Source organism: Chiloscyllium plagiosum, unplaced genomic scaffold (assembly GCF_037043375.1).
Source record: "Chiloscyllium plagiosum isolate Xiang-an unplaced genomic scaffold, Cpla_swu_hap1 HiC_scaffold_16, whole genome shotgun sequence".
Classification (NCBI taxonomy): Eukaryota; Metazoa; Chordata; class Chondrichthyes; order Orectolobiformes; family Hemiscylliidae; genus Chiloscyllium; species Chiloscyllium plagiosum.
Window position 1 is genome coordinate 21550239 of NW_028270154.1, and position 26404 is coordinate 21576642.

The window sequence follows — 26404 nt, forward strand, 5'->3', positions numbered from 1 at the left end:
ACCTGCAGTTTGAGTTGCAGACAGTGCAATACATAGGATTGGGGATGATGGAGGAGCAATAGGTTACTTAGACATGCGGTTCCAAAAGGCAGTCACATTACTTTGATTAAGGTTCGCATGAGCATAGCAAGTCTGATTGGTTATTAGCCAAGAACAAGCAGGTGTGACTGATCAGACAACAGGATGAAGAAGGTAGAGTTGTAGAGGCCTCAGTGAATTGATCAACTGTTTTAAGATTCTTCCAGCTTGCAAAGATGAGAGTAGGAACTGCAGGGTGAATGAGCAAACTGATAATGCCACCAAGGTACAGGAAGGATGCTGAGGCAAAAGTTAGGAACATGGTTGTATTAAAGTTCATTAATCTTTATGTATGTTGTGGCAGGGCACAAATCATGTTGGAGAAGATTTAGTTGATTAAAGGGATGCACTAAGGTAGTATAATAAGGTAGCTGCTTAGAAGAACCAAGCCATTCAGCCCAATAATTATGCACCTTCTGCTGATCAGTGTTTATTATGTACTCTCCCTTCTTCTAACTGATCCTCTCTAAGTGGCTGGTGAAAGAAATGAGCCCTTGTACCATTGGTATAGTAATGCAAAATGATTTCCTGTCTTATAAATTGAAATGTGAAATACTGAACACGTACAAACCAGTTTACAAATATAATTTTTATTTTAGAAATGTTCGGTGGTTAAAAAATCTAGTACACATCTTAAAACACACTATAACATTGAGCCAGCAATAAATATACAATTATTTTGTCTTTGATAAAGAAAATTTGTGTTTAATACATATGTTCACAGCTTCTGTATAGAAAATTACCCATAGTGTAATCAAAAACATTTCATGGAAATTAATTTTCCTATGTGACGATGTGTGGAGTGATACAGCTTATAATGTATGCTCTATTTTAATGTAGCATTAATCACATCAGCCTAACTATAGGCAATGTTATTAATGATTGCATATCTTGGACTGAGATATCATTAAATTGGTTGAATAGTTGCATTATAAAATTATTTTTGCTGTTGCTCAATAGTTTAAATTAGCACATCATAATCTTCTAGGAGTGATTATAGAAGATAACAGGATGCACATTATTAACCACTGACCATGGTGGTGTGGCAGTCATAAAATAATTAAAAAGATCACTTTTCCCTCCTGTTATTCTTCTTTCTCCTGATCTGTCTCTGCTGAATTTCAGTTCAATGGGTAATTGTTGCCATCTCACATCTTCTGTAAGTAATTGCTATTGATGAACAAGCTTTTGAGAGTACTGACACATGATGGAATCCCTAAACTAATCTGACAATGAGCAGGACCAATGTTACTGTCCTGTAAATCCCAGATTTGTGTCCATGCATCAAGGATGATTGAATTAAGGGACCAAAACAAAACTATTTGTATTCTATCCTTCTCTCCATAATTTTAATGTTATTCAAGCACCCTTAAGTAAGCCTGTGCAACTATCCACTGACCCCTGTGCATTAATGATACCAAAGGTTTGTAAAAGAGCTACATTAATTGATTAATTGTCCACAATCACCTGATGAAGGAGTGGCGCTCTAAAAGCTACTGTGCTTCCAATTAAACCTGTAGAACCATAACCTGGTGTTGTGTGATTTTTATCTTTGTACACCCCAGTACAACACCGGCATCTCCAAATCATGACTATATTAATTGACCTCTTTAATATACTACCAGTAGTGAAATCACATTGCTGCTGATAGCAAACATCATTGGAAAAATTATATCCAACATTATTCTTCAAGTCTCATTGAGACCCTGTCCACTTTTTAAACACATTCTCACACAGTATATCATTCTAGAGTAGCAGTTTTTACTTTCTGGGTTCAGTTAGGCTGTGAGATAAATATCAAGGTGAATAGCCTTCGCCTACATGGGTATCTTGATTTTTTTTTCTCTCTAAGGTAGTTAACTGAAGAAGTGACCAATGGAAGAAAGACTACAAATAGTAAATATACAAATTAACAATTGGAATTACTTTAAATATACCAACTGTGTTGGAGGGTTAGTATTCAAAGGGCACAGATTTAAGACCATTGGCAATAAAGCTGCAAGACTTATTTTTCTTTTAAAAGAAAATCTATAATCTGACTGTACCTGAAAGGGTGGATGCTGCCTGACCTGCTGCGCTTTTCCAGCAACACATTTCCCCTCCATCGTCAGACCACAACAAAACGACGGTTGGAGGAAGAACGCCTCATCTTCCGCCTAGGAACCCTCCAACCACAAGGGATGAACTCGGATTTCACCAGTTTCCTCATTTCCCCTCCCCCCCCCCACCCTGTCTCAGTCAAATCCATCGAATTCAGCACCGCCTTCCTAACCTGCAATCTTCTTCCCGACCTCTCCGCCCCCACCCCAGTCTGACCTATCACCCTCACCTTGACCTCTTTCCACCTATCACATTTCCGACGCCCCTCCCCCAAGTCCCTCCTCCCTACCTTTTATCTTAGCCTGCTGGACAAACTTTCCTCATTCCTGAAGAAGGGCTTATGCCCGAAACGTCGATTCTCCTGTTCCCTGGATGCTGCCTGACCTGCTGCGCTTTTCCAGCAACACATTTCCAGCCCTGAAAGGGTGGTGGAAGGAGACTCCCATCAGTGATTTTCAGGGGCGAACCTAATGTTTGTCTAACAGTGCAAATTTTGAGGACTGTGGGGAAAGAGCATTGAAGTGAATCAGATACTCTTCTTTCAAGAGACTGGCACAGCCATCAAGGGAAAATGACCCATATTGTGGGATTATGCACTAAAATATAACAGCTGAGTCACCAGATGAAGGGGAAGGTTACTTGTCTGTATTTTATCCTCGAACTGTGATTTCTGATTCAATGGAGAAGGTACTGGGAAAGTGGGCAGGCAGAGAGGATGCTGAATTAATAAACATTTAAAATGCTAACAAAGCAAATCAAATTTATACCTCAGATTTGTCCCAGCTGAAAATAATGCCTTTAAAGTGCAAGAGGAAAGCATATCACTTGGAATTTATTTAGATTGTGGACTTTAAATGAAAAAGTGTGCAAAATAATAAATGATTTGTCTGCTGACAATATGTCATTTAGTCAAAGTTCAGGACTTTACTGTAGATGATCCTGACAAAAAGTTAATTGATATTTAATAGGAGGATATTATGACTGACTGCTCCAGATATACCTGATGTGAATGTTTGTCCTTGCCTTTCCATACATGGGTTATTGCAGGGAGATGTTGACCAAATGCCAGATAGTTCTTTGGTGGAAGGGAAGATCATTTAGGGTGGCACAGTGGCTCAGTGGTTAGCGCTGCTGCCTCACAGTGCCTTGAGCCAGATGCAATTCTAGCCTCAGGTGACTGTGTGGAGTTTGCACATTCTCCCTGTGTCTGCGTGGGTATCCTCCAGGTGCTCCGGTTTCCTCCCACAATCCAAAGAGGTGCAGGTAGGTGAATTGGCCATGCTATCTTGCCCATAGTGTTCAGGGTTGTGTAGGTTAGGTGCATTCGTCGGGGTAAATATAGGATAATAGGGGAGGGAAATGGGTCTGGATGGGTTACTCTTCGGAGGGCTGGTTTGCACTTGTTGGGCCAAAAGACCTGTTTCCACACTGTAGGGATTTTATGATATGAAAAATCAATGGTGTGTCAGTCATATAAATCATCAACCATTGTTTTATGGATATTGGACAAGATTAAATGCAGCTGAAAAAGAAGGGGCTGAATTTTCCCTTTGTTGATGGGGAAACAGGAGCTGATAGAATCCAAGGTCAAACCCATGCATTGACAAGTCAGAGATCTTCCAACTTGAGAGGAGCAAAAGATTGTGATCAAAGGCAAGTTATAGACAGTATAGTTCAAAATGGAAGTGACTTCTCTCCAATGTTGTAAAGTCTTTAAATTAAAAATAGATATAGCAGCTACACCAAAATGTGGGATGGCTTTTGTGGAGAAATCTGACTACAGAGCTACCTTGGTCTAATTCAGATCACCCTTTCAAATAATCTCAATTGATGACCCCGCATGGGCAGGTAGCTCTGGTCGCCCCAAATCCATCTCCTCAGAAATAGCTTGGAGACAGAAAGGAATTGGGGAACTTGCATGCCAACCAATAGAGCTCATGTTTCATCCTAAAGTAACTCAAAATGGAAAGCAGGGCAAATATCCTTCAAAACCGCAGCATCATCCTTTGAGAACTTTTTAAAAAAATCTTATGGTAACAGACAGTATGCAAGTTTAAATGTCTGACTATATGTGCAGAATATAATGTACTATTTAGCGTAACGTATCTACTTTCATGCTAATAAAGAGATTGATTCCATGAATAGTTCAAAGTTAATTTAACAGAAACTGCCCATGGAATTGAAGTGTTTAGCAGCTATCCAAGCGTATGATGTTGGAGGTAGTATATAAAGCATGGATAGAGGATTGGCTAACTAATAGAATATTGGGATATTGGAAGAGGATTGGGATAAGAGGTAATTTTCAGATTGGCAATCTGTAACTCATGAAGTGCCACCAGCGCTTAGAGCTTATTTACAGTAATTATTTACAATATAATGACCTGGATGAGTAAAGTGAATAAATTAGAGCCAAGTTCGCAGATTGTAGAAAAATAGCTGTAATGGTGAGGATACAGACAGCTTAATGTAAAAACTTGACAAGTGGAATGTAAACTGGGAAAATGTGAGGTTATAAATTTTGGCAGGAAGAGTAGAGTAGCTAAATAACATTTAAATTAAAAAAGTCCCAGAAAGCTACAGCAGAGAGGGATTTGGGATTCCTTGTGAATTAATCACATAAAAACATAGCATGTAAGGTCCCTTTTATTTCAAAGGGAATGGAGTATAAAAGTAGAGAGATTTTGCTTAAACTCTACAAGGCACTAGTTATACCGTACCGAGAATCTTTTGTGCAATTTGGCTTTCTTAACTAAGGAAAGACATACTGGTGTTGGAAATACTCCATGAGAAGGCTTCCTATGTTGATACTGGGTATAGAAGGACTTTCTTACAAGGAAAGGTGGAGTAGATTGGGCTGTATTCATTGGAGTTTAGCAAAGTGAGAGGTGATCCAATTGTATATATAACATTCTTGGGAGGCTTGACAGCATAAATGTGAACCGGTTGTTTCCTTTGTGGCAGAGTCTGGAATCAGAGGGCATATCTCTGAGTAAGGGAACATCCATTTAAGACAGATATGAGGAAGAATTTCTTCTCTCTGACAGTGGAATTTTTTGCCACAAAAGCTACAGAAGTTGGTTCAACCATATTCATGGGTGCGATAGATAGATGTCTAATCACTAGAGGAATCAAAGGTTACAAGGAAAAGGCAGAATAGTGGAGTTGAGGATTAAATGATCAGCCATTATGGCTGTGAATTACTGTGAGCGAAAAAGCTCTATCTGTAGCTGCAATTTGTATATTACTCAAAAGGCTAACAAAAATATACCTTGTTTGGTGGCAAGACATGCATTGCAAACAATGCAGAACTTGAGAATTTGCTGCCTGTGGAAATTTAGCACAAGTACAGAAAGAGGGTGCTGCCTTTTGCTACAATTTTATAGTTTATGCAGCAGGTAAACATTTCATTTAATTTATCTATAACTTGAACCAGATCAAGTAGTGATTGAAACTTGTAAGCTAAGTATAAACCGAGCAAACTCCGAACTGAGCACAGGTGCTGGTACATATTAACAAATGTACGGCACGGTGGCACAGTGGTTAGCACTGCTGCCTCACAGCGCCAGAGACCCGGGTTCAATTCCCGCCTCAGGCGACTGACTGTGTGGAGTTTGCACGTTCTCCCCGTGTCTGCGTGGGTTTCCTCCGGGTGCTCCGGTTTCTTCCCACAGTCCAAAGATGTGCCGGTCAGGTGAATTGGGCATGCTAAATTGCCCGTAGTGTTAGGTAAGGGGTAAATGTAGGGGTATGGGTGGGTTGCGCTTCGGCAGGGCGGTGTGGACTTGTTGGGCCGAAGGGCCTGTTTCCACGCTGTAAGTAATCTAATCTAATCTAAAAACCAAGGAACGGTGTCAGAGGTCAGCAGGCAATTGGGTTAAATAATGGTACTTTTAGTTTCTTTCTAGGGTAAGCGATGGGTTAAACTAAGAACGTTGGCTAGTCTAATAAAAGGGGCATAGCAGGGTACAGAAATAGAAATTGCTGGAAATCTCTGCAGGTCTGGCAGCGTCTGTGGAGAGAAATCAGAGTTAACATTTTGGGTCCAGTGACCCTTCTTCAGAACACCAGTTCTGATGCTGCCAGACCTGCTGAGTTTTTCCAGCAATTTCTGTTTTTGTTTCTGATTTCCAAATCTGCATCTGCAATTCTTCCATTTTAAAAAAAAAATTTGCATGGCAGGGTAACTCGTTCTAATCAATTATGCGAGATGAACCATGGAGAACTCGTTGCTTAGTATGTGTAGGAGATGGCAGCTGGAGGAGCTCAAGCTCTGGGTTTCACAGGTTGAGTATTTGCTCTATTTATTGCAGTCCATTGCTGAGGCTGAGATATGGGGAGCATGCTCAAAGAGGTGGTCACCCTACAGCTGAAGACAAAGGGAAGAGAACTTGTAATTGAGAACTATAAAATTATAGGGTCCTAATTCTCTTTTGCAGAGAGGTTATAATCAGAGCACATCATTTTAAATTTACAAGATGCGGAGAAGATTTATTTCAGTGAGGGTTGTGGAACTTATTGCTTGAAAGATTGGTAAAGGCAAAAACCCTCACATTTAAGAAATACTTTAAGTACAAAATGTGACATGGCTTATAAAAGGGTATAGACCAAGAGCTGGAAAGTGTGATTAGGCTGGATAGCTCTTTCAGCCAGTAGATTAATGAACCAAGTGGCCTGTTTTGTGCCATAAATTTCCCATGTTTCTACAGTCATCATAAGCAACATTTAAAATGCATGTTACTGGAAGTTTTCTGTTCAAGGCATTTCTGCACATGGAATCGGTTCAGGTCAGTTGGCTGGATTGTTGGGTTACAGAATGGTGTGATGCCAACATCATGGGTTCAATTCCCATCACCGGTTTGAGGTTACCATGAAGGACTCTCCTTCTCAACCTCTTCCATCATCTGAGGTATGGTGGCCCTCAGGTTAAATCACCACCAGTTACTTCTCTCTAATAAGAGAGCAGCTCCTATGGTCTGCTAAGACTATGGCGACACAACAACAACTTCTGCATGGTCAGGTACTGTGTTGATCACAGTTGTCTGATCAAGGCACAATAGGTGCCTTTGCATTGGACAGTAGCTTTTTTTTATTTTCTGCATGAGTTCAAATGCATGTATTTTTTACTAGATATTTTTACATTTTATTTTACTGCACGTGTAATATAACGCAAAATGCTACAGAACAGAGACTGGCTGGAAGATTGATTCAGACCGTGGTTTCATTAAGCTTTCTGACTGTGGAACGGATGAAGTGAGCTCACATTGATGGATTTGTTGCAGTTATGTGGAAAATTACATTTTCTGTAACAACTGATATTTGTTTTATCTCCCTGTTGATATAATGTGAATTACTCGGACCTAGTATTTATAGAAAGGATATTATCAAGCTGAATCAGATTCAGAAGAGATTTACCTAGATGTTGCTGGGGATGGAAGGTTTGTGTTACACAGAAAGACTTGGACCTTTTCACTGGAGTGTAGGAGGTTGAGAAGCGACCTGATAGGAGTTTATAAAGTAATGAGAGGTACAGATAGAGTTAATGGTGGTTGTCTTTTCCCTAGGATGGGGGATGTCAAGAGGAGGAGGCATTTTTTTAAGGTGAGAGGAGACAGTTTTAAAAAAGACATGAGCAGCAATTTTTTTTACACAGGGTGATTTGCATGTGGAATGAACTGCCTGAGGAAGTGGTGGATGCAGGTACAATTACAACATTTAAAATACATTTGGACAGATACATGAATAGAAAAGGTTTAGATGGATTAGTTCAGTTTTGGATTATATTGGGCATGGACTGGTTGGATCGAAGGGTCTGTTTCCGTGCTGTATGACTCTATAGCTCTGTAATATTATCACATGGAGAGCAGAACAAGGGTAAATTGTCCAACCTGTGTTCCTTTGCTCCCTCTCCCCTTAAATGCACATTTTGTGCCTCAGTATTTACTGGTTTCATTTTCCATGACTCAAAAAAAAAACTATAATGTTTGGACTTTGAACTGGTAAAATCTCATTGCTTACTTATTTTGCATATCTTGACTGCTACATTAGCAGCAGAAAATCAGTATAAGGTCTACAAAACAACCATATTCATTCTGAAGCATCAAAGTTCATTTCCAAATGCAAATTCTACCTGTCAATAAAAACAATGAAACAAGCAGATTGCACAAAATCTGGTCAATACTTGTTCTATCCCCTTACCTCTAAAATTGAGTCAGTCTTTGTAATATGAAGTGATATTAACTTAATAGAAATGCGCACAAAATATCTAAATATAGAGTGTACAATATTTTGCTGTAGTCATGTTATGAGCAACCACACCAATGGCTTCAGTCCTTGTGTGCTATAAGAGGAATGAAACATGTAGTAAACAAACCAGAACCCACTTTCTCTGGGATGTCTCCTTAGTATTTCTGTATGTTTTCAGTGTCAAGCTTACTAGTACAGGTACACCACCCCAAATCCAACTGTCCATAAACTAGAATTGTCCAATAACTGGACTGCACAGTGGCTCAATGGCTGACACTACTGCCTCACAGCACCAGTGACCTTGGTTCATTTCCACCTTCACGCAACTGGCTGTGTGGAGTTTGCAAGTCCTCCCTGTATCTGCATGGGTTTCCTCCCACAATCAAAAGATGTGCAGACTAGGATTAGCCATGGAAAATGTGGAGTTACAGGGATAGGGTAGTGGGGGTGAGTCTGGGTGGGATGCTCTTTGGACGTTCAGAGTGGACTGCATGGACTGAATGGCCTGTTTCCACACTGGTAGATCTATTCTAAGACTTTCCCTTCATGTATTGCTCAATATTTACAGCATTTATGATTTGCTGTCCAAACGTGTTCATCATTTGCATTTAGCACTTTTCATGATCCGATGCAGTCGTGGAGTGGCAGATTGCACCTTTCACTGAAAACGCATGATTGTATACAGACTTAGAATCTATTGGGCATTTACACAAATTGGGTAATCCAAAATCTAGGAAAGTCCGAAATCTGGCACAGTATCAATGCTGAGTGATGTCGGATTTGAGACAGTGTACCTGTAGATTGTGTAGAATCCCAATAAAAATGGTACTTTCGTAAGTGCTGCAGGCTGAGATTTTAAATTCTTCATTAATGAAGCAAGGCAAGTAGAAAGCAGTCTGTTCATCACTCGTCAATTTGGTATTCCTTCATGTATAATGGAAGACAGCTGCAGACATAATAACTGAAGTAAAAGCCTGACTGGCAGTGCTTCACTTGAGTTCTGCAAGGCAATCTGTAGCACCTTTTATTTTGTAGAGGGAAAGAAAAAGAGAAAACAAAATTACACATTTTGCACAGGAGGCAAACATGTTCATAGAATCCCTAGTGTGGAAGCAGGCCATTTGGGCCAACAGGTCCACACTGACCCTCTGAAGAGTAACGTCCCTACCTTATTACTCTACATTTACCCGTGACTAATACACCTAACCTACATATCCTTGAACACTATGGGCAATTTAGCGTGGCCAATTCACCTAACCGCCACATCCTTAGACTGTGGGAGGAAACTGGAGCACCTGGAAGAAACCCACGCAGACATGGGGAGAATGTGCAAACGCCACACACTCTGTCACCTGAGGCTGGAATCAAACCTGGGTCCCAGGCGCTGTGAGGCAGCAGCACTAACCACTGAGCCACCATGCCACCTCAACCTTCAAGCCAATCCGTGGAATTAACTTGAGACTAAAATATTTGATCCCAATAATTTTAAATCTGTTCATTTGATTTGTTTAAAATATAATTTTATCTACATGACCTGATTTTTCTCTCAATTATTCCCTTTTGCTGTCTCTATTATTACTTGCAGGCTATATCACCTATCTCTCATGTTTTGAAACTAAGCTTTCATGAAAATTATTGTTTATAATTTTCTTTTGTGTAAAATTCTTCATAGATAGCAAAAGTGCACCTCTACTTTGGTGTAACTTGTGAACTTGTCATCACTAGTATTTATTGTCTGTCTGACTGAACCCAAAGTTGTGCAGCTCTATCAGTTTAGAATAACTCACTTTATAAGAATACAGCAGACTGATCAGATTCTATGATCCAGTAACCATGTATCTTTACAGCTAAATGATCAGGAGTATGCAGATCTGGGTGGATGTATTAATGGAAAACACTGTAAATACATCTGTGCAAATCAGCTGTTCTAGTGCCGCATTTTTAATCAACTTCGGAACTTAGATGCTTAAATGCATCATGTGGAAGGATTACAGCTGCCTAGCACTTCTGTTAGGGCACCCTCAAGATGGTGGCTACTCCAGGACAGAGCATCAAGTAGACAAAATGACAATTAACCCTGGGTCTACTCTGGAGAAACTTGGAATTGATATAATGGGTAACACATCTGTCTTTTGCACATTGTCTCCCTAACTTTCCTCAATGTTTACAGTGTAATTAAATACATTACACCAAAATTATCTCCTTTCATGAGTGATCATCAGAAATCTTAAAATATGACTGCAATGGTGGCCATAGGGGAGGGAGGTTGATTTAGTGTAATTAATGCATCTTAAAAATGCTTTTGATTTGAAGTTTGCCCTTGAGAGCTAATTTCACAGGATATTGGGGTGATGAGAGATGAATTTTGGGTGAGATGACTGAACTAAACTACTGAAGTTAGTTTGATCATTTCAGTGAATGTTCACACTTACAACAAATGGTTCTGTTCCTAATACTGGTGTGTGTAAGTCAAAAAAAGGTGAATTCAAGTTCCAGAACAGGACTTGAGCACAAATTAAGGTCAACACTCCAGTGCAATACTGAATGAGTGTTGCACTGTTGAAATGCCAACTTTCAAAGGAGACATAAAACTGAGACTCCATTTGCCCTATCAAAAATCCAATGGCATTATTTCAAACAAGTGTAGAAAAGCTCCTCATGTTATCCTGGCTAATATTTCTCCTGGAATCAACATCAGAAAATCAGATGACCTAGTCTTCATTGCACTGTTGTTTGTGAAAGCTTGCTGTGTTCAAATTAGCTGCTGCATTACTGACATCCTGTTCACATTCACAATAAAGGTAGATAAATTAACAACATAAATTGTTGTAAATCAGTTCACCATAGGCCTCCAGACTGTAGTGGTGAAGTAGGGGTGGCATTGAGCAGGAAATCAGAGACGTAGCAACAAGGAGCTACTGTCAACATGATGATTTTAAATATCTTATAGACAGGGTAAATCACGTTAGTGATAACACTAAAGAAGTCTTTTTTAAAATCGGTACATTGCGGGACCAACCCCAGGGTTAGGCTATCCTAGATTTGGTTACGTGAAATGAGATGGAGTTAATTAATAGTTTTGTGGGAGATTCTTTCGGAAAAAGTGACACTCACATGATAGAGTTCCTTATTGGATAGAATGTGAAATAGTCCAATCTAAAACCAATGTCCTAAATCTTAATAGCGGAATCTATAAAGGTATGAGGAGTAGGTTAGCTGCAAATATACTGAGTAATTTCATTAAAAACATGACAGTGGATAAGCAATGGTTAATATTTAAGAAACAAATGCATGTATCACAGCAGTTATATCTTCCGAGGTATCCTACATGCCAGGAAACTAAAGGAGTCGCCAAGGACACAATGCCAAGAAAACCCAAATGTCACCCCACTGCTTAAAAAAGGAGGGAGGGAAGGGGAAAATGAGACCAGTTAGCCTGACTTCAGTAGTACAGAAAATGTTGGGATTTGTTATAAAGAATGTGGCAACGGTAGACTTAAAATATCAACGGTAGTACAGAAAATCAACATGGGTTTATGAAAGGGAAATCATGTTTGACAAACCTACTGGACTTTTTGCAGTAGTATGTAGTAGAATGGATGAAGAGAAACCAGTGGATGTGATATATTTGGATTTTCAGGAAGCTTTTGATGAAGTCCCACATATATCTATTTTTCTAATCAACCTGTTCAGAGATGTCATTACAGACCTGTGGAGCAAGTGGAACTTAAACCTTGGCTTCTTGATCAAGGGATAGGGACTCTACGACTGTGCCACAGAGCTCCCTCTTGAAATCCCACATAAGAAATTAGTGTGCAAAGTACACATGAGATTTTGGTGGTGTTATAGTGATATGTATTCAGAATTGGTTAACAAACAGGAAAGACAGAGTAAGAATAAATGGGTTGCTTTTGGAGTGGAAGATGGTGACAAGTGGGGTACTGCATGGGTGAGTGCTTGGGTCCAGCAGTTCACAATATATATCCATGATTTGGACAAGGAAACCAAGCATAATATTTCCAAGTGTGCTGATGACACAGAAATAGTGAGAATGTGATTTGTGAGGAGGACTTACAGAAGCTTCAGGTCAATTTAGACTAGTGGAGAAAGTGAGCAAATATATGGTAAATGCAGAATAATGTGGATCACTGGACTCGAGCAGTGAACTCTACTCTGTTCCCACAGACACTGCCAGATCTGCAATTTCCGTATTTTTGTTTCAGATCTCCAGCATTTGCAGTTTATTGTTTTATACACAAGTGCAGCAGGTAGTTGGGAAGGCAAATGGTATGTTGGCTTTCATGACAAAACGGTTTCAGTACAGGAGCAAGGAAGTCCTATGTGATCGTATAGGGTCTTGGTAAGACCACACCTTGAGTATTATGTGCAGTTTTGGTCTGGTTACCTAGGAAATTATATTCTTGCTATAGATAAAGTGCAGTGAAGGTTCACAAGACTGATTCCTGTGATGGCAGGTTTGTTGTCAGTGAAGAAATTGGGCAAATCAGGCTTGTATTGACTGCATTTTGAAGAACAAGAGGGGATGTTATTGAAATATATAAAATTCTGAGAGGTCTGGACAGACTAAATGCAGAGGTGATATTTCCCCTGGCTGGGTTAGGGGTCAGACTAAGAGTTCACAGTCTCAGAATATAGGGCAGGCCATTTCAGACTGAGAGAAGGAAAGGTTTTTTTCGCAAAGAAGGTGGTGAACCTGGGGAATTCTGTACCATTGACAGCTGTGGAGGCCAAGTTAGTGAATATATTTAAGAAAGAAATAGACAGCTTTTTCAAAGCTAAGGGTGTCATGTGGTGTGAGGTGGGAATGGAAATGTGGCATTGAGATAGACGATCAGGTATGATTGTGCAGATTAGCAGAGAAGGTTCAATAGGCCAGATGACCTATTCCTGCTCCTATTTTCTATGTCTTAATGTTTATTTTATTCTTCCTGGCTGCAATATGCTTTGAGATGTCTAGTGATTGTGAAATACATTATATAAAAATAAGGTTTTCATTCTGGTCAAGTTGACATGATTCGTTTGGTAAAATTCCATCACAAGATCAGAACTAACAAAAATTAGGGGAAGACCAGTGCTTAGTACCAGTTACGTCTCACATTTTGTGAAAGTGAGGACTGGTTTATTATGAATTAAGATATGAAAATGTGTTGCTGGAAAAGCGCAGCAGGTCAGGCAGCATCCAAGGAGCAGGAGAATCGACGTTTCGGGCATGAGCCCTTCTTCAGTTTCCTGAAGAAGGACTCATGCCCGAAACGTCGATTCTCCTGCTCCTTGGATGCTGCCTGACCTGCTGCGCTTTTCCAGCAACACATTTTCAGCTCTGATCTCCAGCATCTGCAGTCCTCACTTTCTCCTATGAATTAAGATATATCAAGTTAATTTTCTAAATTACAGCTGATGCAAAAGGAAAAGGAAAATAAAATAAAAAATATGTTTTCCTGCTGCTATTTAACATAGTTCGTATTTGGATAAGGTTGTAGGAGAGCTTTGTAATAATTCAAGATTGTTTAAAGTCATTCTGAAATATGGATTCTACAGGATACAATTTTTTTGTTTAATTATTATGCACTTTGCACTATCAGAATGTTCATTCATTCCGGCTATTTATAACAAGTTTAAAATATAATCAATCATGCATTGAAGGAGTGATTTCCCCATCCTCAAATTATCCCAATGCATTTCTCAGCCAATGAACAGTTGTGCAGGCAAAATACAGCAGCCATGTTCTGCACAGCCAGTTTCAGATGTATTCAGTTTGTAAGGTGACAGGCACATATTTAAAACTACCCGTTTAGGCTATTGTATAGCTAGATTTTGAGCAGTACTCAACAATTCTACAATGTAAGAGATGTGGGTTTCATTTATAGTGGTGACTGGTGCTTCTGAATCCAAGTACGTATCTGGACCAAATTTGAAATTTATAAAGTTAAAAATCACACAACACCAGATTATAGTCCAACAGGTTTAATTGGAAGCACTAGCTTTCGGAGCACTACTCCTTCATCAAATGGTTGTCACAACCACCTGATGAAGGAGCAGCGCTCCGAAAGCTAGTGCTTCCAATTAAACCTGTTGGACTATAACCTGGTGTTGTGTGATTTTTAAATTTGTCCATCTCAGTCCAACACCAGCATCTCCAAATCATGAAATTTATAAAGCAGTGACACCCAGAATACATTCACTTAGTCAGAGAATTGTAAGGTCTGTCTATAGTGCAGAAGCAAAATACATTTTTAAACAATGATGATTATTTCAGTAATTAAGTTTGGAATGAAAAATTAACATTCTGCCCATTTAGGTTTGCTTTATTCAGACCTTCTCATGCACTGTTGCTTTCTCCCTCACTAAATTAAGCACTATATGAGCTAACATATTCATATCGATTAGGCTGAGATTCTCTGACCCAGTGCTATGCTAAAAGATTTATTACCCCCCACTGATGCTCCTTTGTAAGGCAAATCCAATCAGCTGCTGCATAAAGATGTCAGTTGAGCGAAAATCCACTGTGTTTCTTGTTACATAAATGTTACATTGAAAACAGGTAATACAGATTAGAACCAATGTGATAATGAAGAAATGGTTTGTTAAAATCTGATTACCTGCACGTCTGTGGATCAAACTTCTTCCCTTTGCGAAAGCACGAATGCACTGACTCTGTGCATTCACAGGTGCATTTGCTGCTGTTCAATGGTTGATTCTTTGGGCAGTTCTTGTTGCACACACACTCACAGGCTTCTTCATCCCATTCCTTTGGAGGCTCACAGACACCATGATGTTCTATGTTACTGCAAACACATTTGCAAGTATTTTCATCAAATTCTTCGTTGGGACCACAACTCGATACGGAAAGTCTGTTTGTGCACACACAGCTACATGTGTCTTCATCGAATACCATGTTGGGCCCACAAAAATCATCCATCTCACTTCCACCATCATCTGCTGAGTATGGAGAAGAAATGTCAGCAACATCCAATATCATGGTGTAAACAGCTTTATTTCGTTTTTCCTCCAATTCAATTTTATTTTTATTCTCTGTCAATTTCTGAACAATCCAGAGAGCTGACAATAGTCTACCCCCAGATTTCTACAAAAGTCCTTCTTCAGCTGGTAAGTCCATGTACTCCTCTAACTTCTGTTCAGTAATTCTGCCTGTTGGATCTGACCTGCTGTGTTTTTCCAGACCGCACTCTCGAATGTACAAGTTTGGCAACTCAGAGCAATGCTGTCACATTCACTTATCATTTACTCTATTAGATAGCACCTCACTCACAGTTTTACCTATAAAGCCTCATTAACAGGATTCAAGAGGAAAACATTCTGTTAGTTACTTTCCTCTGCTTTTTTTGCACCATGCCTATATGATGCCTCTTTCACTTAATCATATGGATTGTAGAAGTGTGAGGAAAATCGTGTAGATACTACAATGGATTTTCTCACTCATTGTTTAATTTTAATATAACTTTAATCTTATCTCTACAGCTATTTCAAGACAATAAATTACAAAGATACCTGAAGCTTTTCAATATTCTGATTAAGAATAATAATTGTAATGACTGCCATAAACCTTATTCTGCTGATATGAAGTTTTGATTAATGGTGTGGTTTTGTGAAGTTTGCTACAATGCTCACTAGGTAACACTGCACTAATCCATTTCTTTTATTGATGCTTATCTTCATTCAATTTTGGGACAGTAATATCAATGTGTTGCTCTCCTATTTTGACAAAACCTATGTAATTTGCAAATGGATATACAACAGTTATAAAACAACAAGCAGACAAAACTGACTCCATGGGTACAGTTATCTGAATGGTCTGCAAAATAAACAATTGCAAATTAACACGTTACCCATTTTTCCTTTCCTTAAAGTATAGGTGGCTGATCAGCTAGCATCCCCATCGTTATGTTAACATAACTAACACTCTCTTCTCTGAAGAACATTTTCATCTCCTATTTTAATAAGTCAGTAACACTACCCTGTGGAACACTACCAACAGAGTGAGCTCAGATCTTCTCCTCTCTTAGCGACACTCTAACAATCAGAAGTGTCCTTACAAATGTTTTCCAAGTAAAGGTTTACCAAAATTGAGAAGAGGTAAAAAGCAAATTAATAACCTGGTTCTGAATTGCTGGCTTCGAAGCTGAAGTCTTCCAGCTCGGTGACACATCTGCAGGACTGGGGATTCCAGGTGAGGCCATGTGGACATGTTTTGTTCTCCATAATGCATCTACAGAGAGGAATGTTTCAAAACTAGCTGTCAGGTCCATTTACTGAGCATCTGATCTCTGTTAGTTTTGCCAACTGTGGGAGCTTACATTTTGTCCCTCTGCAGCAGCATGGATTTCCAGGCACAGGCACATTAACTTACTCATTATAGTCCAAGCATCTTCTGACTGTATCATTTGCCCATCTACCTTTTCAAGTATGCTACAGCTCCAGTCTCAGTAATTTAGGCGTGAAATTTACATTTTTAGTTACATCAAAATCCTCATTAAAATCAGAATCATCCTGCAAACTACGACATTTCCTTCTTTCTTTGCTGAAGTTTTTCTCTGGTGAAGGTGTAGTGGACAACAAAGAAGGTTACCTCAGATTACAACGGGATCTTGATTAGATGGCAAACGGGCTGAGAAGTGGCAGATGGAGTTTAATTTAGATAAATGCGAGGTGCTGTATTTTGGGAAAGCAAATCTTAGCAGGACTTATACACTTAATGGTAAGGTCCTAGGGAGTGTTGCTGAACAAAGAGAACCTGGAGTGCAGGTTCATAGCTCCTTGGAGTCACGGGTAGATAGGATAGTGAAGAAGGCATTTGGTATGCTTTCCTTTGTTGGTCAAAGTATTGAGTGCAGGAGTTGGGAGGTCATGTTGCAGCTGTACAGGACATTGGTTAGGCCACTGTTGGAATATTGTGTGCAATTCTGGTCTCCTTCCTATCGAAAAGATGTAGTGAAACTTGAAAGGGTTCAGAAAAGATTTACAAGGATGTTGCCAGGGTTGGAGGATTTGAGCTAGAGGGAGAAGTTGAATAGACTCGAGCTGTTTTCCCTGGAGCGTCGGAGGCTGAGGGGTGACCTTAGAAGTTTACAAAATCATGAGGGGTATGGATAGGATAAATAGTCAAAGTCTTTTCCCTGGGATCGGGGAGTCCAGAACTAGAGGGCATAGGTTTAGGGTGAGAGGGGGAAGATATTAAAGAGACCTAAGAGGCAACCTTTTCACTCAGAGGGTGGTTACGTGTGTGGAATGAGCTGCCAGAGGATGTGGTGGAGGCTGGTACAATTGCAACATTTAAGAGGCATTTGGATGGGTATATGAATAGGAAGGGTTTAGTGAGATATGGGCCAGGTGCTGGCAGGTGGGACTAGATTGGGTTGGGATAGCTGGTGGGCATGGATGAGTTGGTCCGAAGGGTCTCTTTCCGTGCTGTACATCTCTATGACTCTGTGACTCTATGTTGAGTTTTATTTTTGTTTAGTAAGTTAACATGGTGTTTATTCACCAAAACATATTCATACAAGGCTACAGATATTCTTTAATGATGAAACAGAGATTCATTGCACAAAAAACAATTGAAGACAGCTAGCAACTTCTAAAACACACAGCAAAACAAACTTTCAACATGATTCCCAACTCTATTACAGTGACTGTGTTCCAGGGAAATTATACCTCTGTATGAACTCTTTAAGGTTCTACTTAACTGAGTCCTGACCATTTATTGGCCTTGGGCTGTGGAGCCAATTCAATGAGTCCTTTCCAAATCTGCCAACGTGACCTTTTCCATAATTCTGAGCACCTAAACTTTCTCAATTCTAATAATCTGCACACTTCTAACAAAAATATCCTGCTTTAGAAGATTTACAAACTAAATGCTTATGCAAAAACGTAATTTGCTGGAGAAACTTAGAGGTCTGGTTCATCTGCATAGAGAGAAGCAGAGCTTATGTTTCTGATCCAGTGACGTTTCTTCAGAACTAGAAGCTGAAAAGGTATCACTAGACCTGAAACATCAACTCTGTTTCTCTCTCCACATAGGCTGCCAGACCTGCTGGGTTTCTGCAGGAGATTGTGTTTTGTTTAAAATTTCCAGCATCTGGAGTTTTGATTTTTGCTTATGCCAGGTATGATTCTCTGGAAAGCTGTTTCTTGGAGAGAAACTTATCAGTGGTGTTTTCTATATTGATTTGTTTTGTTGAAAAGCTTAATTCAAACCAGATTCTCCTGAACTGAAATCAAAGCTGGTGGCCTTACATGTTTACCCGACCTGTTATAGACATAACTGGTGGTGTGGTTCAGAACTTAATATTGATACCACTATTCATCTCAATAAAAAAAGTAAGTTCAGTATTTCAGGCAATAACTTTTTTAAAACACATGAATAATGTACTAAATCAGACACTTGAACCGCACCACTACAAATTGCTATTCACGTATTTAAATAATGAAAATCAATAAAGGCCAGCGCTGTCATTCTGGAAACGTTGCTATTAAATCTGTTAGGTTAGGAATACCTTTATCAGTTAGGAGTAACCAAATGCTTCCAACATCTATATTTCTCAGCTTCTGTCTGTTATACTTAAAGCCTGCACAGCAACACGGAGCTTCACCTGGAAAGCAGGTTATCATGAGCCATCAGATTTATCATGGCATACTTGGCAGACTGGGAGCAACAAGTCAAAGTACTCTAATATACTTTTGTGACAATTTACAATTTGGTTGGACTTTGAACAAAAATCTAGTATGCAGGTGTAATACGTAATCAAGAAGGCCAATAGGACGCTCTTCTTTATTTTGAGAGGAATTGAACATGAAAAGAAAGATGCTACACTTCACTTATACAGGGTATTGGTGAAACCAGAGACTGTGTGGAGCTTTGGCCTTCTTATTTAAGGAAGGTTCACTGGATTGATACTTGGAATGAGTGATTGGTCTTATGATGACAGTTTAGACAGCCTGAGCTTGATTTCATTGGTGATTAGAAGAGTTGGGTGACATGATTGAAGATTTAGAATTAGATTACTTACATTGTGGAAACAGGCCCTTCAGCCCAACAAGTCCACACTGACCCTCCGAAGAGCAACCCCCCCAGACCCATTCCCCTACATTTACCCCTTCACCTAACACTACGGACAATTTAGCATGGCCAATTCACCTAACCTGCACATTTTTGGACTGTGGGAGGAAACTGGAGCACCCGGAGAAAACCCACACATACACGGGGAGAATGTGCAAATTCCACACAGTCAGTTGCCTGAGGCGGGAATTGAATCCGGGTCTCTGGCACTGTGAGGCAGCAGTGCTAACCACTGTGCCACCCGTGCCAAAGCTTTGAATAGTCTTGACAAGGTGACATGGAAAGGAAGATTCCCCTTGTGTACAAATCCAGAGCTAGGTGACACTGTTTTACAATTAGGGGTTGCCCTTCCAGGGTAGAGATATGGATGGATTCTCGCTCTCAATATTATACAACTTTGGAACTCCCTAGCTCAGAAGGTGATGGAGGCAGGGTCATTAAGTTTTCTTAAGACTGAGATGGAGAGATTCCTGTTTGGCATGGATTCAAGGGTCATTGGTGTAGATGGCAATGTGGAATCTGAAGCAAAAACAGATCAGTATTGATTGTACTGAGTCGTAAAATAGGCTTAAAAGGCCAATGGGTCTACTTCTGCTCATATTTCACATGTTCTTATTTCAAAAATTGCAGCAGCATAAAAGGGCAAGTAGCAAATCTTTGCTGAAGAGCTTGTAGATTTAACTAAAATCTTAGTCTTAAGTCATGCACTTTACATTTAAACACTGTAAAAGCCAAAAGATATGGAAGAGTTTGTGCGGTAGTGACTTCCTATTGAATAAGGTTGAGGTAGCTAAAAGTTCAGCTACTAAGTTAAAGTAGATAAATGTGCAGGTGGATTAAAAATGCAAGACTGGAGAAAGCTGCAGATGATGAGACTGTACAGCAATTTGTAAACCACGATCATTCCAAACATTGGAACAGAAAGACCCAATGTGGGTCAGTGAAGATGGAACTGATCAACAGATTAGCAGAAAAGATGGGAGTCTCTTCGATGCAAGTGAACATTAAGATGGATTCAATTGAAAAGCTGTGCTAAAGTTTTTGGCAAGTGCAGAGTACAATAATTTTAATCTTCTCAATGTTCATTTAGAGAATGGAACTGATAAAAGATTAGCAGAAAAGATGGGAGTCTCTTCGATGTAAGTGAACATTAAGATGGATTTAATTGAAAACCTGTGCCAGAGTTCTTGGCAAGTGCAGAGTACAGAGTAACTTAAATCTTCTCAATGTTCAGTTAGAGGAAAGTTTGTATTAATAATCAGACAACTTTAGGGAGCACATTAATGCTGTTATGGAATACACTCATTGAGATCATATCGAAGATGAGAAGCTTTGTTATGAAAGGGGATTAGAAATACGAACATGAGTAAACAGTTCAATTCCTTGATCCTTGACTAACAAAACAAAACTTACTATCTGACATTAGCCTTAAAGGCCCTGTCTTTAAGTTTAAGTTATACACTCCCATCAGAGGAGATAGTTTCTCACTATTTACCTCATCAAATTATTCAGTTAAATAACCCCATTAATCTTTCATATGCAAACATTAGCCTAATCTATGCAACCTATTCTCATAATTTAACGATTTACAGTTCCAGTACAGAAACTAGGCTTTTTTTCCAGTGAAGTAAAAATGTTTTGGAGGTGAGCTCATTGCTTTGTGGCAATTCAAAACTTTTGATGAATTAAATTGGGTAAAACTAATTTCAACTACTTATGCATCAATCACTAAGTAACCATTAAAATCATGATCAAAAGAGAGAAATGGAGGTTTAGAAAAATAATTCCAGCCTCTGAGAATAACTGAATTCAAACCATGTTTAAAACGAAAGTCAACAAATTTTTGGAGAAACAGGTGGATGAAAATAAGGGAAATAAGTAAATTAATAGTTCTATCCAGAGGCAGGCTGAGTCACATATTCTAAGCAACTATCGCAAAAGCACGCTCCATTATCTGGATGCAATTTTCCAAGTTTTTTCAGATTATTGGATCTATGTAATGTTATATTTTTCCATTGTTTTACTTCAAAATAACTCTGAGAATGTGTATAACAAGTAAACAGCATTTTAGCAGGACCTATTTGCAACAAATTGGCTCAGAACCATATCAGTTCCTGGTCTCTAAACATTCTAACGTATTTATAACTCCAAAAGGGAAGTAAGCTTTTTCCATCAAGGAAACAATTGTATTAATAAATAGTATAATTAGAAGTAAGCACAGAATTCCATGACAATTAAGATTCACACAAGGTTAGAGTCAGAATAGAGAATTTGGACTGAACAAACACATTTAAAATCGACTCCACTGGCTTAACGTGCAGGGCTTAGTCATTGATATCACTGCTGTCTTTTTTGAAGGTTTTAGTTTGGACATTGTCTTTTGAGCAGGCAATAAAGACACCTGTTAGAAAGCAGTGTGATCCATGTGGGACCTGGAGGACCCCTCTTGCTTCTCCAGCCTGCTATGAAAACCACATCTCCATCCCCACTCCAGTTAACCCGGGTTAAAATGACAAATAGTTATCCAGTTGGTCTTGATTGACATATTTAAAGAAGAATTCCACCGGCTGCAGGTGGGAGGGTGTGGCACCTTTGAAAGGAGCAGGAAGGCTGCTGGGTAATTCTTCCATTCACTTCTTGACTGCTCTCCCTCCCTCGTCTTTTGTAACAGAACTGCCAGTAATGAATCTACTGTTTTGTTACTCTGTCCAGTGTCACTTGGCACCAAAAAGTAAAAATTCCTAAGGATGAGATTTAACATTATTTTCCTCCTCCTAACTTCACTCCCCAACCCTCATATCCCATTAACCTCCGTCACATATAGAAGTTGATTCCCACAAAAGGAATAGCTTAGTTTGGATTTCACTCCCACCACTAGTGTAACTCCCTGAGTGGTTACTGCTCGAACTGAATTCCAGTGAATTGAATGTGAAATTCTGGAACTTGACTGGGCCAGGATGTGAGCACACTGATTCTTACCCGGTTTGTGAAATGTGAAAAGAACGTCTGATAATCGAGTGGGACTGTCCAAAGGTATCTCGCTTGGGCTGACACGTACACGCAGTATGATTGATGAAGCTGATCATGACTAGTTTGGAGAATCCAACTCGTGGCAGTGTGATCTCGAACAACTGGAAAAATAAAACACAAACTGCTTCTATATGATGAAATTAGTTTTAATACAGAAAACAGCTGACTAAGTAGTACAAAGAATTTGGTAAAACAACTGCATTTGTACTGAGGAAAGGAGGGTAATGCTGTAAATTTCTCTGGATGAGTTCTGTACAGCTGAGATCTTTGTGCAGATTTGCAATTTTCTGTTTGTCCCTTGTCCTTTCTCATGCTCCTGCCATGCCTTTCATTGCCCAGAAGTTTTCTTTCTAACTCACAATTTGCATGGGTGAATTCTCATTTTTAAAGAAATCAACTGAACATTTGCATAACACTTTTCATGATCAGACAATTAGCAATTTTTTGAAGTGTAGTCATTGTTTTAGTGTGGGAAAAAATATCTCCCTCTTTGTTTGCTTCAATCTCCATATCCTGTGCTTCCTTGATTACTTTGATTTGTTGACCTTATGTCTAGCTTTCTTTCAATTTGCTCACAGTTCTGTATCTCTAATGTTGATCCTTACCATACTGTGACACTTGCATTACTATTTAACAATCAGTCTATGTATTGTCTGTCCCATATCTCTTTCATTCCTATATTTCTGTGCATTTGTCATTTGATACATGTACTTAAGCCATAGCTATTGCTTCAGCTCCATTGCAATGTTTACGTTTTTGAATGCTTTACCCAGCTGAACATGGTACTTCTACCCCATAGGCCGATTTCTCTCTTCCCTCATCTGCCTTCCAATATCTCCATCTCTTTCCTATCAAGTGCAATATTCTGTAAATGCAGGTTGAGCACGTTGGGAAAGGCTGAAAACAAAATGGTACATTCAGGATTGGTTGAGTGAGAAGGATAATTTTCAACTCATTCAAGGAATGTGTATGTCGGTGGCCAGGCCAGCATTTATTGTCATCCCTAATTCACCTGGAAAAGGTGATGATGAGCTGACTTACTCAAACTTATTCACAAACGTTGAAGCGTAGGAACACCACAATGCTGTTAGGCAGGGAGCTCTAGGATTTTGAACCAGCAACAGTGAAGGAATGGAATATTGTTCCAATTAAAAGGTTGTGTTGCCTGGGGTGCGGGTGTGCTTGCAGTTGTTCCCATGTATTTATTGCCCTTGCCCTTTTCGATGGTCTAGGTTGTGGTTTGGACGGTGTTACAGGAGCCATAGTGGTTGATACAGAACAGGGAGAGGTGTAGTTGAAAGGATTACTGATCCACCTTCATTGCTTCCCAAGAGGCATCACAGATACAAGTCTTCAATCAATCTGATTCACTCCATGTGATATATAATTCAACTCAGTGTTAACGACGAATGCGATGGGCCTGACAATAATAATACTGAAGATTCATGCTTCTGAAACAGCCAAGCTGCTGGCCAGGTTGTACCAGTACAGTTACAACACTGGCATCTACCTGGAAATATGGAAAATTATCCAGCAAAACAAATACAATCTGGCCATTTATTGCCCCATCAATCTATTTTCAAGCTATGATCAACTCTGCTCTTAAGTGGCATGAATTCAGCAATAACCTACTCCCTGATACTCTGTTTGGGTTCAGCAAGGCCATTCATCATTACAGCTTTGGTCCATACAAAGACAAAAGGGCTAAATTCCAGAGGTGAAGTGCAAGTCATGACCTTTGACATCAAGACAGCATTTGTCCAAGTGTGACATAAAGGAGCCCGAACAAAAATGATGTCGATGGGAATCAAAGTGAAATCTCTCTACTGGTTGGAGTCATATCTAAAACAATGGAAGTTGGTTGTCATTGTTTGAGACCATAGGTTTTAAGTTGTGAGACATTGCAGGAGGAGTTCCTTGGGGTAGTGCCCTAGATACAATCATCAATTAACTTCTCTCCAACATAAGATTAGATTCTGCGATGTGCACTGATGATCGCACCGTGTTCAGTACCATTTGCAATTTGTTGGACGTTGAAGCAGCCCATGTCTGAGATAATATTCAACTTAGGTTGATAAGTGGCAAGTACAAAAGGTACAGGTATTGACCATCTCTAACATTGACATTGGATGAAATGAACATCAGTGAACCATTACCATCAACCTCTGAGGGTTATAACTGAGCAGAAACTGAACAGGACCCGCCATATAAACAAAATGGCGACAGAAGCAGGTCAGAGGCTGGGAATTCTACTTCAGGTAATTTACCTCTTGATTCTCCAGAGTCTGCTGAACACCCACAAGGCAAAAATCTGGACTGTGGTGGAGTTCTCTCCATTTGGCTGGATGAATGCAAGTTCAACAACAGTGAAGAAGCCTGGCTCCATTTAAGGCAAAAGAACTCTTTTGATTGACACGCCATCCGCAACCTTAAATATTCACTTGTTCCGCTGCAGTTGCACATTAGCAGCAGTGTTTACCGTATACAAGTAGCACCATAGCAACTTGCCAAGTTTCCTTCAACAGCACCATCCAAAACTAGGGTCTCTGTCATCTGGAAGGAAAAACTGTAAGACACATGGAAGTACCATCACGTGCAAGTTCTCCTCCATGCTACACATCATCCTGAGTTGAAACAATATAATTTCTTCACATTAACTGGATTAAAGTCTCTAAACTCTCTTCTGAACAGCAGTGTGGGTGCACCTACCTTTTTGGGATGCAATATTGAAGAAGATGGATCAGCACCTCTTTCTTGAGGGCAATGAGGATTGGTCAATAACTACTGGCCTTGATCTTGACATTCATCTTCGAAGAAGAAATTGTATAAAACATGTGTGTGACTGGAGGTTGCCAACATCATTGGTTTGATTGCTGCGTCTCTCACACGTCAATAGAGAATAAAAATTTCAGACAAGCAAGTCAAGCTAGACAAGATTTTAAAGTGAATTGATAGGAAAAATTACTTACTGTCTTACTCACGTATGAAGTGCTGATGTTAACACACTGTAGTCCCTCCCTATTGCAGCAGCCTCCACATCTGTGGATAGACACACAGGGAGGTTTGTAGAACTTGTTTGTGGCAGTCCCAAGCTCTTTCCCCACATCCAAGCACACTTCTCTAGGCTTACACTGAGTCTTTTCCCATTCAAGTTCAACATCTGTCAAATGATTTGGTTTAGTTATTAGTAGCTTATTATGAAACATGTATTTAAATAAACTACTTAGAACAGTTTGCAGGATTTTTCACAGGGAAAGGCAAAGGCTATGAGTCAAGTCTTTAGGTCTCATCTCTAAAAGAAGTGATTTTAAAGTAATCCCTTCCTAGTATTGCAAGTTATTTCAATTTATATGTAAATTCTGACACCAGACGCCATTTCCTTCGGAAAGGATAGAGAGGTGATTTGGAAGTAGCTATTCTCATCATCATCTTTCCATTAGAAATGCTCTAGATAATTAGTCTGTCTCTGCTGATGGTTTCAGAGAAAGCAACTTGCATTTATACAGCTCCTGCCAGCATGACTTGCACATAAGCTGCTGTGTGAGGAACTGACAGCAGTGGGAAGGACATGAATCACACTATGTGAAGGTGAATATTGACACTGTGTACATATAGGAATAGGAGTTGGCCATTTCCCCCCACCTTAAGCTTGTTTCAGCATTCATTAAGATCATAACTGATTTGCAGACAGATTCCAAAACCTTTGCTACATGGATTGGGACACTTAAAGTCGGATGTCAGATGAGTAGGGGGCCACGTGTGTAGGATGACAAGCAGTAAGTAGGTAACTGTGCAGAGTGGTGAGGTGCCAGGGTGTAAGATAAGCAGTGCATTGTTTAAGGCAAGTCAGGGAAGATG

General features: G+C 39.6%; 1 protein-coding gene across 6 annotated transcripts in view; it reads right to left on the reverse strand.

Moving 5' to 3' along the window:
- The window catches only part of LOC122556527 (vascular endothelial growth factor C-like), a 92958-nt gene that overhangs the window by 8850 nt on the left and 57704 nt on the right, over positions 1-26404 (reverse strand). For 2 of the 6 annotated variants that reach the window (XM_043703273.2, XM_087995207.1), the window contains exons 3-7: positions 25516-25706; positions 22496-22647; positions 16557-16669; positions 15042-15378; positions 2410-9442 (exon numbers count right to left, since the gene is read on the reverse strand). In XM_043703273.2, coding sequence (XP_043559208.1) covers positions 9325-9442; positions 15042-15378; positions 16557-16669; positions 22496-22647; positions 25516-25706 — 911 coding nt within the window. In that variant the 3' untranslated portion in view covers positions 2410-9324. Of the gene's footprint in view, positions 1-2409; positions 9443-15041; positions 15382-16556; positions 16670-22495; positions 22648-25515; positions 25707-26404 lie in introns of those variants that run through there. The other 4 variants (XM_043703272.2, XM_087995206.1, XM_087995208.1 and 1 more) reach the window with 3 other exon arrangements.